This window comes from Ipomoea triloba, chromosome 13 (genome assembly GCF_003576645.1).
Source record: "Ipomoea triloba cultivar NCNSP0323 chromosome 13, ASM357664v1".
NCBI lineage: Eukaryota > Viridiplantae > Streptophyta > Magnoliopsida > Solanales > Convolvulaceae > Ipomoea > Ipomoea triloba.
The window spans coordinates 25806245-25818791 of record NC_044928.1 but is presented as its reverse complement, the minus strand read 5'-3'; the positions used below and the strand labels follow the sequence as shown (position 1 = coordinate 25818791).

Genomic DNA, 12547 nt, shown 5'->3' with positions numbered 1-12547 from the left:
CTGAATCAAATAATAGCTGACTTGAGATCGAATAGCACTAAGCTTTTAAAGTCATTAAAAATCTTCTGTGAATGGTAATTACGTAAAATATGGGGAAGTTGTGAGATTAATTGGAACTGAAAAATTATAAATTTTCTGTTTCAATATAAGTCCCCTTTCTCTTTCTCTCTCACACACAAACACGTTTTGTTTCTATTTCCTTTCTCTCTCTACTTTACATTTTATGCCCTTTTTTATTTTGTTTACAGTATTCTCTCTCTCTCTACCACGACCCCTCTGCTTCTACTACTTCTTTACGTTCCTCCTCGCTTTCTCTCTCTGTCTTTCTTTCTTGTGACTCTCTCTATTCTCTCTGTTTTCTAAGACTACAAGGATTCGTTTTCTCTCAATAATCCCGATACCCTCTTTCGTTCTCTCTATTTCCGAGTGCTTTGTTTTAGAGAGAGAAAGGGTGGGTGGATTATATAAGGAAAGGAAAGCCGCCGGATATGCTCCCGGAGGTGAAACTCTGTGTTGTCAACTGCAATACCCATTTTCGTTTCCTGGGATAGTTGAGAGAGAGAGAGAGATTGCGCTGCCATTTACGCCGCCGCGAGCTTTTATAGGGAATATATAAAGCCTTTTGTTGTTTCCGGGATTGATGATGTTAACGACGGATGATATGCCCACCACGAAGAAGGGAGATGGGGAGGAGGAGGAGGAGAGGGGGAAGGTTCTAGATGTTTCTAGTCTTACTGCCGCGAGTACGGCGGCGAGTTCCGTTATTATTATTCCTCGGAGCAAATCTCAGGCGGCCTCCCGGAGAGTGACGCCGACTACTAGTGCCATCACGGGGCCCACAGTAGCCGGGGAGGCCGTAGTGGAGAAGCACCTCCCCAACGGGGATCTGTATATCGGGGACTTCTCCGGCAACGCGCCGCACGGATCCGGGAAGTATTTATGGACGGACGGGTGCATGTACGAGGGGGAGTGGAAGCGAGGGAAGGCCTCCGGGAAAGGGAAATTTTCGTGGCCGTCGGGGGCGACTTTCCAGGGGGAATTCAAGTCGGGTCGGATGGAGGGGTCCGGCACCTTCATAGGCTCCGACGGGGACATGTACAAGGGCTCCTGGTCCGCGGATCGGAAACACGGGTTCGGGCAGAAACACTACAGCAATGGCGACTACTATGAGGGGCATTGGAAGAGGAATTTGCAGGAGGGGCAAGGAAGGTATATGTGGAAAAATGGGAACGAATACGCCGGAGAATGGAAAACCGGAATGATTCACGGCCGGGGGGTTTTAATTTGGGCTAACGGAAACCGTTACGACGGGAATTGGGAAAGTGGGGTCCCCAAAGGCCACGGCGTTTTCACTTGGCCGGACGGGAGCTGCTACATTGGGTGCTGGAGCAAAGACAATAAAACCAGTCAGGTCTTAAATGGTACTTTTTACCCTGCTCAGAACACAAAGCCGAAGGACAATCTCGACATTATTAATTTCAAAGAAGAAGGATTCGGCCCTAAGCTAGCCGCGCCATTAATGGCGGCGGAGAATTTCGGGAAGAAGAGGACTTCAATGGACGGCGGCCGGTTGACTATGACTTCCACGACGGAGAGGAATTTCCCGAGGATTTGCATATGGGAGTCCGACGGCGACGCCGGCGATATAACCTGCGATATTATTGACACCGCCGAGGCCTCCATGATTTACCGGGACGGGTCACCGATGGACGGGTACGGAACCCGCCCGTTTAGAAGCAACCCGTGTTGCTTTAATGGCGATATTAAGAAGCCGGGGCAAACCATATCCAAAGGCCACAAGAATTATGATTTGATGCTTAATCTCCAGTTGGGCATTAGGTAATAACTGTTTGTTGGATTTCTGAAATCAAATGTTGTCTGTCTCTTTAATGTTTTTTTTTCCTTTTAATTCATTTTCACGTTTCTTCCTAATTTTTAGGTATTCTGTTGGAAAACATGCTTCTATATTGAGAGACCTTAAAATCAGTGATTTTGATCCCAAGGAGAAGTTCTGGACTAGGTTTCCTTCACAAGGCTCTAAACTCACCCCTCCCCACCAGACTGGGGAGTTTTGGTGGAAGGATTATTGCCCCTTGGTGTTTAGGTATTTATTTTATTTTGTTTTCAATTATAATTATAATGTTTCTTTGAATTTTGTACTGTAATTGGATGAAAATTGTAGTTCATATGATAGCCGAATTTAGTTGTAATTATGATGTATAATTATATAACAGGCATTTGAGGGAGAAATTCCAGGTGGATCCTGCTGATTATATGCTGGCGATTTGCGGGAATGATGCTCTAAGAGAGCTTTCATCCCCCGGGAAGAGCGGAAGCTTCTTTTATTTGACTCAGGACGATAGATTCATGATCAAAACTGTAAAAAAATCTGAAGTCAAGGTAAGTTGCCTACTTCTTTGACTTGTTCTTCATGATCTTGATGACAGGGGTCCCCAGGTTCTTGCTGTATACGTGTTTCCTATACTTCTGTATAGCGCTAGTTCTGAACTTGTTTATTATACTTTGACTTTGGTATTAGAAGACCACTCAATCATTCATTTTGGTATTGAAATTTTATAATGTTTTCTCAGGTGCTTCTTAGGATGCTACATAGTTACTATCAGCATATTTGTCGATACGAAAATTCCCTTGTAACAAAGTTTTATGGCGTCCATTGTGTCAAACCAGTTGGGGGTGTGAAGGTATGTGATCGAGTTTGAAAATTTAGCTTCTTCTGTGTGTAATAGTGGAATTAATTTTAACTTATGTTTTAATTTGATTGGTTTTAGACGCGGTTTATTGTGATGGGCAACTTGTTCTGCTCGGAATACCGAATTCACAGACGGTTTGACCTGAAAGGCTCCTCTCATGGCCGCACAACAAGTAAACCCGAGGGAGAGATTGATGAAACCACGACTCTTAAAGACCTTGACCTCAATTATGTCTTTCGGCTCCAGCAAAATTGGTACCAAGAACTAATCAAGTTAGTATGCAACTTCTGCCTTGTTCAGTTGGTAGTCCTTGTTGTTTATATTATTGCGTTTGTCTAATTTTCTTGTTTTTGTACACAGACAAATCGAACGAGACTGTGAGTTTTTGGAGTCAGAGAGAATAATGGATTATAGCCTTCTTGTTGGCATCCACTTCCGTGAAGATAATGCTGGTGACAAAATGGGTTTGTCACCATTTCTATTGCGGACAGGTATATACCTATCCTATCCATTAATTCTTTAAGCAGCTTAACTAGGCTTCCATTATTCCATTACCTTATGGGTACCAAGTATTGAAATGGATATGGTTTCTTTTCAGGAAAGAGCGATTCATATCAAAATGAAAAGTATATGCGTGGCTGTAGATTCCTCGAAGCAGAGCTGCAGAACATGGACATGATTCTTGCTGGCCGGTATGTATGCTTACCCTATTGTTTAGTTATTTCTGTTGATGCCACCGCCTTATAAAACACGAGTTAAAATTTCGTGACAAGATGTTTAAGCTGGCTCTAGTTCCTTGTCTATTATTGGATTATGTTCCTGATTTATGTGGTTGGATCTATTTTAGGAAACCCATGATCCGCTTAGGCGCTAACATGCCTGCTAGGGCAGAGCCGCTGGCTCGAAAGAGTGATTTTGATCAGTACTCCCCGGGTGGGTTTTATAGTTTGCCACCTTCCTACAGTGGCGAAATGAACGAGGTAATCCTATACTTTGGGATCATCGATATTCTCCAAGACTACGATATTACCAAGAAACTGGAGCATGCATACAAATCCTTACAAGCTGATCCAACCTCCATCTCTGCGGTCGACCCAAAGCTGTACTCTAGAAGGTTTCGTGATTTCATCGGGAGAATCTTCATTGAAGACAGGTAACATACGAACAAAGGTGAAAAGCCAAACTGATGTACAACGGGAAAGATTCTGAACTGAATCTTGAATCCACAATACCAAAAGCGGGGAATCGGTTCAACAACTCTGGTTTGATTGCCAGTGATAACTCTTGTCAGGGTTTGGTCAGGACTCAGGGCTGAATTTTGTTCATCAGCCACTGATGGAAGACTAAGTTACTTGTAAATTCTATGGAGGGGAGGGGCTATAAGGGAAGAAGATTGAGTTATTAGTTCTTTTTCTCTTTTTTTTTTTTTTTTTTTTTTTTTTTTTTTTTTTCGTGGTAACCAAGGAAAATGTGAAGGGAGAGATTTGAAAGATAGGTATAGGGAACATCAGAGGGTAATTCCCAGAATGATTCAAAAAGGGGAAGGGGTGTGGAACTGGAATAATGAAATGTACAGCTCATAGGAAAAGGTTGAACAGAGATTATGCAATGATGCAAATTTTTTGGTGAAATTTTTTGAACATTTGTTTATAAGAAAGAAAGTGAATGAATGTTTTCTTGACTCATATCTCTCTCTCTCTCTCCTCTCACATGTACAAAAATAGAGGAGGGGTCAATTGTTTTGCTTTATATACTTTTATGATGCAGTTAAGTTAAAGGACATTGGGGAAGATGAAGAGTTGTTTATGAATACATGAAAAGGGGAGAAAAGCAAAGCTTATATGGACTCTGTTTCTTCCTTGCTTTATTTAACTGCCCCATTCTCTCTTTTCACTGTTTAAGCCACTCTCCCTTTTTTTTTTTCTCTCCTTTTTCATACATTTCAAGAAACACAGTAAATAATGTTATGTGAAATATTAACATATGCTTTTATTTCATTTTGAACTCCATTTTCTACATAAATATTAACTGATCATAAATATGGACTGTAATCAAAATATATATTGTCAAAAGTCAGAACTATATATATTTTGTTTGATTTAGAGTTGATTGTGGTCCCCTCCCTCACTTTCATCATCATCAAAGCATAATCAATGAAACCATCATCCTCCACGTGGCAAAGACCCAGAATGGGTGGGTGGCAGAGATGTGAATCCACAGGACTTGGAGGGGCAATCCAGTCATTACAGACACAAGTCAATGTCAGAGGGCAGTAGTCCCCCTCGCCTACCTGGTTTAGGAGAGGTCGAGTGGGTCCCCTCCCCCTCCATATGGCACAGTGTCTTCTCTTTTTGACCACCTTCTCTTTTGTTAGGATCTTATTGTGTCTGTATGCTCAGATCCTAAGCATGGGTCTGTGTCACTCTGTGCTGGACCTCTCTCTTATAAATCTTTTTTTTTTCTCCTACTTAAATAATTTAAACCAACTTAATTAGCGTAAGTGATCATGCACTCTTGTCCCTTAAAAGAGGTCAGGAGCTCAAATTCCTTTTTGTATGCAAAATCAATCTGACCAGCAGAGCCGGGTTTTTGATTTGCAGGGCCCTGTGCTAGTAATTAAGTGAGGCCCTATCAAAGTATAAATAAACTACGAATTGAAGAAAAATTGCAATGAGAAAAATGAAAAAAACCTAATTTTGGGCCAATGTAATCACAAATACATATACTAACTATTAAGTCAGGGTTGGACTAGGGGCCCCCAAAATTTTGGGGCCCTGTGCGGTCGCACATCTTGCACGCCCTAAAATCCGGCCCTGCTGACCAGCACTTTGTCTCTTAATTAGGCCAACCAGGTATGAATGTGAATCAATCTTTTGTATATAAAACTAATCTGACCAGTACTTTGTCCCTTAATTGAGCTAATCTGGTGCAAACGTCAATTAACCTGAATATGATACGAGCTCAAGGGTAAAAAAGGAAAAGGAAATTTACTGCAAACAGTAAGATTCTGATTTACAATTCACCAAATCCAACTTTTTTCCAAAACAACCAAACTTGACCGCAGCACAAGTCTAATCTAGAAAGAGAGTGAGTTTATTTATTTATTTTTTGTTTGCCAGTTGGAATATTGGTTTTTGGGTTTTGGTTTAGTGTAGGGTTGATGGTTTTAGTTGGGAATGTGGCTACCAAAAGATTGCCCTTTTAGTGACTGCTACCACTGCTCGTGCAGGCCATGTGAGTTCAACAACTCTCACCCCATTTACAATTAACAGTTAATTGTGTCGCGTAGCACAACAAGCAAGCCTAGGACTATGAGGTTAGACGATGTTGTTTTGCTTCCATGTGTTTGGTTGCTACAATACATTCATTTATCCAATGTTTCTCACATTCAATTAGCTCTGTCTAATCATCCTCTTTGTTGTTTCTCGCTAGATTCACCCCTTTCAAGTTATGCGTTCAAATCCCACGGATAAAGCGTTACGGTTTTGTTTTTATTTGATATAAGTAATTTGTTATTAGTTGATAATTATATACTATAATTGTATCATATCAAACAGAATTACACCTTGCAAGTTTGGAATTGAAGAATATTAGAATGATGGAAGGTGTTGTGGGGGATTGAGCGATTCTCCGCATGTGACATTACAACCGAACGTTTGGTGAAATTGGATGCTTTCATTGGAGCAGGAAACTGGGTTCTAAATTATAATTTTGCGCACAGTTAATATCAGATTTTATTACCAACTTTGGTGATTTTTTAAATTATAGTTTTTTACAAATAATTTCATCACTTTTGACCTTAACTTTAATGATTCTGACCATAATAAGCTTTTCATGTTAGTTTTAATTGTTTGATCGAGTTTAGCTGTTTGACTTGGTCAACAAGTTTTTTTTTTTTTTTTTTTTTTTAATACTTGGCCAAAAAGTTAAAACAAGTGTTTGGTAATTAACTTTTTTTTTTATTAGCTATTAGAGCAAAAAAATTAACTTTTAAAATGATGTTCTTAGGGTCCGTTTGGAAAGCAAGAAAATGACTTCTGAAAAATGTTTTCTGGAAAATGAGTCATTTTTCGGAAAACAGTTTCATTTCCAGTGTTTGGATGTATTATAGAAAATTGTTTTTGTATGTTTGGTTCATTTTCTGGAAAATGGATAGAATTGTATAATTAAACATTGTAATTGTTTTATTTAAAATATAAAAAATTATAATAGTTATTAAAATAATGGTATTTAATAAAAAAAAATAGAATTTATAAAAAAAATAAAAAATTAAAAAAAATGTAGCAAAGGTTTCCGGCGGTTTCCCCACCTCCTTGGTCCATGGTCATGGGTGATATGGCATGGTTTTGGTCGAAAATATGCAAAACAGTTATTCTGGCGATTCTGTAAAATTACTTACGGAAAAAAATTTCGTAAGTCATTTTCGAAAAAATGAATTGATTTTCCTTGGTCAACGGAAAATTCCGTTGACCATATTTTTCGGACATTGCCAAACATAAAAAACCTCGGAAAATATTTTCCGGAAGTCATTTTACGGGTTACCAAACACACCCTTAATTGCATTTCGAGTTAGAATTTTGTAAAAATATATTTTTATTTAAAAAATATTTCTAACCTCTAACGCTTTTTGGGGGGTTAAATTCTTTCTCCCCATAGGGAGAAGAACCTTGTGCATGTGTGTCTGTGCGTTTTTTTTTTTTTTTTTTTTTTTTAAATTTTAGAATTATATTATAATAATCAAAACAAATAACGAAATTAGGCATAATAAGTATCTAATAATTATACATAACCAAAAAATTTTCAATTACAGGAATCTTAGGTGGCTAATTTTACTTTTGAAACTTGTGACTCCTAAAAGTCAGCACAAATCCACTGTTACGGCGTTTGGATTAGAATCTTTCTATTGTCTCATCACCAAATGTTTAGTAACGTATAACATTGCATATATTATTATTCTTTTGATTTACGAAAAAATTTGTAGTTGCTATAAGAAGATGAACTTTAAGTGAAGATCGTCGTGTGAGCTTAGTCTAGGTTCTCTATAACTGACTGATTCAAAAAAAAAAAAAATCATCCAATAGATAACTCATATAGAGAGTTAAACTTAGAATATTGTGACTACCAAACCAATTGTCCAACTAACTTAACTGGGATTGTCGCAATATATCTTATTTTACCAAACTAATTAAAAGAGAACATAACTTCACAAAAAATTGTAAGAATCTCTAAGTAATACTTTTCTGTCACGTTATACTCCATGATCGGAATGAAATCTATTTTTTTTTTTTCAATAAAAAATCTATCAATATCACAAAGTCACCAACACATGCCGATGTGAAAGTACCAATAACTTTTTGTTGTGTGATTTTGTATATGGGAAAAGATTATTGGGGTTATGTGGTATCAGGTGTTTGATTTTGGGACCATACATAAGGCAAAATGGGATTCCCAAAATAAGATTTTTGGCCCTGAAACTTCGAAAGAAGATGAACACTGGGTGACAAAGGTAGAGAGATATGATAGATCGACTCAAATCTGACCCCTCACCACAATATAATGCCATTCTATCCTCCATGAATCGTGCGTGTTACTCTCAACAATATAATCAATAATTTTGCACTTTAATTTTATGGATAATTTTAGCAAGCAGATCAGATGCCTGCAGGATCAGAAAAATTATATTTAGCTGAAAATTTAAAAATAAAAAATAAGATTTTTTTAAAAAATTCATTCTTGAACGTGGGATACGTGTATGGACATAACTTTTTATTTTCACTAAAACCTAATTTCATTTTGTCATTCAAAATCTTGATAAAGTGAAATGTATATATCTGTCCTGAAAGCAATGACTGAGTGGAGTGGGTCAATGGGTGAAGCATGCATGTCTCATACGAGAAGATCATAAGTTTGGCTATTGTTAACATTTGACCCTTTCGGTCGAGCCCATTGCACAAAGATTTCGTAATAGAATTTGCATTTTTTGTGTGATTTGTAAATCATTACACAAAAACGAAGTTTACCGAGTGCATATGAGAATGGATATAAAGTTTTGAATTATGAGAATATGAGATGCATTGAGCACATTCTATGGTGCATTGTACAAACCACATAGTTTTCATATGCTTTTGTCCCACCACTTTAAGGAATAATAGCACATAAGAAAGCGAAATGACCATTTCATAGTTTGATATTATATTAGTTCACAAATCATGACATATTTTTTAGATTATAAAATGGTATATATGTACATGCATGTATTCTTAAAATTTCACTATTGAGGTCAACTCATCCACCTAACGCATTGTTACTTGATACTCGTTTAGTATTATCATAGCAAAAGAGACAACTCAGAAAAAGGTTACCATATCAGTGGTACCTGAAAATATCACACGTTTAAAGTCGTGCATTATTTATGTGTGAACGAAATAAAATTTACTTATCAAATATTTAATATTTGGTGAACTAATTATCCGACAAGCCAGGCACAGGACATGTCAATTGCCACCCAACTTGCTGGAGCTACTGCTTACATGCATCCAACTCTCCCAGGGAGTGGTTACTAATAAGAAAATGTATATTATTATTATTATTATTATTATTAGACAACATTAATGCTTGAACGTTGTATAAAACCTAGGTAATCGTATAAACTAATAATATGATAATATTATTTTGGAGGTTTCATTGGACATGTTTACCACTACGCTATCATCTCAAGATCGTGGCTTTTGATCATTTTCTTTGGATATCGTCTACTGGTCAACAATATATATTTAATATAAATATATTAAGAATATTTTTTAAGAATTATATTCTTTGTTTTTATCAGTTGTTAGTGGACAGCATTTAATTTGATACCTCGAGCCGTCTTCAGTTTATTATTTTAGGCTATCGATGAAAAAATATTGCTTCGTAATTTGAAAAAAAAAAATCCCTTTCAATAATTCGATCGAAGTGATGTTTTAAAATATTTACTAAAATATTTTCACTAAAATCTAATTTTAAATTGTCATTCAAAATTCCTAAAGTGATGTTTGTCATTTTTTTCAAATAAGATTTATTATAATTTTCAGTAATTTAATTTAAAATGCAATTATAAAATCTGTGTTCATACAAATTATAAAATGAAATTTGAATGTGTCCAGACATCCTGCTTAGATAAAATAATTAGATATTAATTCAGTCACGTGAGAGCCGCGTTGTAAAAATTCCGCTTAGGCACCGGCCGTCTAGCGTATCACCATAATCGGTGGTTTAGGCAGCCAACTAGGCCTCCTAGGTACCAACTAGGTCGCATAGTCAGCCGATTAGCTATTATTTTTTTTTTCTAAATGAATTATTTCACTCAAAACGAGATCATTTTGAGCGAAATAACCCTAAATTGTTCCAACTCTAGATGTTTTTAGGTTAATATTTAATATTTTAGTATTAACTATTAAAATATTAAATACACTGTAGCTTATAATTATTAGTCTTAAAAAAACACACAAACGCTCGAGAAGTGTAAGAGTAACAATAATGTCATTAGATTACAAGATATTTGGCTATTACCCTATAAGAGTAGATATTATATTTCAAATTAGGAGATACATTGAGCTCTTTGTATGAAGCACATACTTTTAATATGCTTTTAATTTGTCCCCACATTAGGGAATAATAGCACAAAAGAAAGTGAAATAATCATTTTTCATATTTCAATAATAGTTTACACATCATAGCGTAATGTATAAGTTAAATAATGATATTTATATACATGTATATATTCGCTAAGCTTGATTGTTGAGCTCAACTGATCCATTTAACGAGTTGTTGCGTATCTTATAGTTCATCTATGGTTAGCCTTAATGTCGAACCTACCATTTGCTTGAGGCACAATGGAAATTGGTGTAGTCTAGAGTCAAGATCATGAGTGAGGATAAAATGTTATTCAGGCGGTTAAAAGATTTACGAAAATATATCGATTCAGTAACATATTGTAGAATAGTAGTTAAACTTTAATAGTTTTCTCAGATCACCTATTAAATTAATTTTTTCAAATATAATCTTTTCAGTTGAGTACCTATATATTATTGATCTTCTCGTTGAAAACTTGTGTAACATTACAACATAATGTCAATAAAAGATATAGAGTTTAACATTTTCTAATTTCATTTTAACATTCATCTGTTGGTTTATATTGAACCAACACAATCAAAACCAATAATAATATTATATAATTTATAAGACATATAATATTAAAGACCGACGACAAGTATTATCAAATTTTCATCCAATATGTCAAAAAAAAATAGGTACTTAAAAAATCTATGCATCATAAAGTTATTGTCTTTAAAATGAATTATTAAATAAATTTTAGTTATCAAATATTTTGTGGTGAAGTAATTGCCCGACAAGCCAGGCACACAACATGTTAATTGCCCAACTTGCTGGAGCAACAGCCTACATGCATATATCCAACTCCGATCTCCCAAGGGGTGGTTTGTATGTAAATGAACATGTATATTATTATTATTATTATTATTATTATTATTATTATTATTATTATTTCATAATAGTTAGACATATTAATGTTTGAACATGGTATAAAACTTAAAAATTACATGTTAAAGACAACAGACTTGAATGATAAAATTACATGTTACAAAAATTTAAATGTAAGACTAATTGTGTCAAACAAATAAAAATCAATAATGTAATTATGCGAAATTAAAAGAATAAAATTAAGTGTGACAATGTTAACATAGTCAAAATTAAAAATAAATTTGCTTAAAAAACTTTCATAAGCAATAAGTGCATTTAAAATATAATCTTTATTAGGAAGTTAAAAGAGCACAACATAATTACATGTCCATTTACATATTCCTTTTTTAAATGACCTCATAATTTTTATTGTTATTATTTTTAATGCAATTATTGGGCACTTTTATTTTTGCTATATATATATATATATATATATATATATATATATATATATATAGAGAGAGAGAGAGAGAGAGAGAGAGAGAGAGAGAGAGAGTCATGATCAGGTGTGGCCTCGTCATTAAGTGTGGCCGTGCGGCTTATTTTCAGCCATTAGATAATATCATCTCATTAAATTAATGCGCAATATATATATGTTACAGAACACACCATTCTACGTACTAAAGCGCACCAGAAGACCGATAAAACACACCATTCCGCACAATATACCAAATGCACCTATTCGCTTAAAATTCATCAATATACTTAATAAAACACATCATTCTACGTATTAAAATGTACCACAACGTGTCTCATGTCAAATTATAAGCATACACTATTTACACATATTAGAAAACATGTGCTAAAATATGCATCATTCTACGTATTAAAATGCACCACACTTATTAGAAACACATGTGTTAAAATACACACCATTCAATGTATTAAAATGGACCAGACGACGTATTAAAACACACCATTCCACAACACAGTTACACATCATTCTACGTATGAAAATGCATCAGCGGATAGATTAAAACACACTATTCCACAACACAGTTAATGCACCAACATAAGTAATAAAACACACCAAACATGTATTCAAACGCACCACACTATGTACTAAAATGCACCATTCCAATTCACATAATATAAATACTAAAATTACCATAATAACCCCACCTAAACATACGCGAATTTCAGTAAGATTAATGAAATTGGACGGTGCAAATTAGGCTGCATGACCGCACCGGAGCTTGCCGCCGCATTTGAACCAATATATATATATATATATATATATATATATATATATATATATATATATATATATATATATATATATATATATATATATATATATATATATATATATATAT

At 35.1% G+C, this 12547-nt stretch overlaps 1 protein-coding gene across 1 annotated transcript; it reads left to right on the top strand.

The window, feature by feature from the left end:
- The first annotated feature begins 207 nt into the window (after positions 1–207).
- Positions 208–3948, top strand: LOC116002144 (phosphatidylinositol 4-phosphate 5-kinase 1-like). The gene is made up of 8 exons (XM_031242185.1): positions 208–1839; positions 1940–2104; positions 2235–2400; positions 2592–2702; positions 2790–2983; positions 3072–3202; positions 3310–3403; positions 3559–3948. The coding sequence occupies exons 1-8, from the start codon at positions 641–643 to the stop codon at positions 3866–3868; spliced, it is 2370 nt and encodes a 789-aa protein (XP_031098045.1). The 5' UTR covers positions 208–640; the 3' UTR covers positions 3869–3948.
- Positions 3949–12547: the final 8599 nt, after the last annotated feature.

Excerpts from the sequence above, each read along its gene's own strand:
- LOC116002144 (XM_031242185.1), top strand. The coding sequence starts at position 641 with ATGATGTTAACGACGGATGATATGCCCACCACGAAGAAGGGAGATGGG. Across the intron at positions 2,703-2,789 it reads AACCAGTTGGGGGTGTGAAG|ACGCGGTTTATTGTGATGGG; the intron begins GTATGTGATCGA and ends GATTGGTTTTAG. Across the intron at positions 3,404-3,558 it reads GACATGATTCTTGCTGGCCG|GAAACCCATGATCCGCTTAG; the intron begins GTATGTATGCTT and ends GATCTATTTTAG.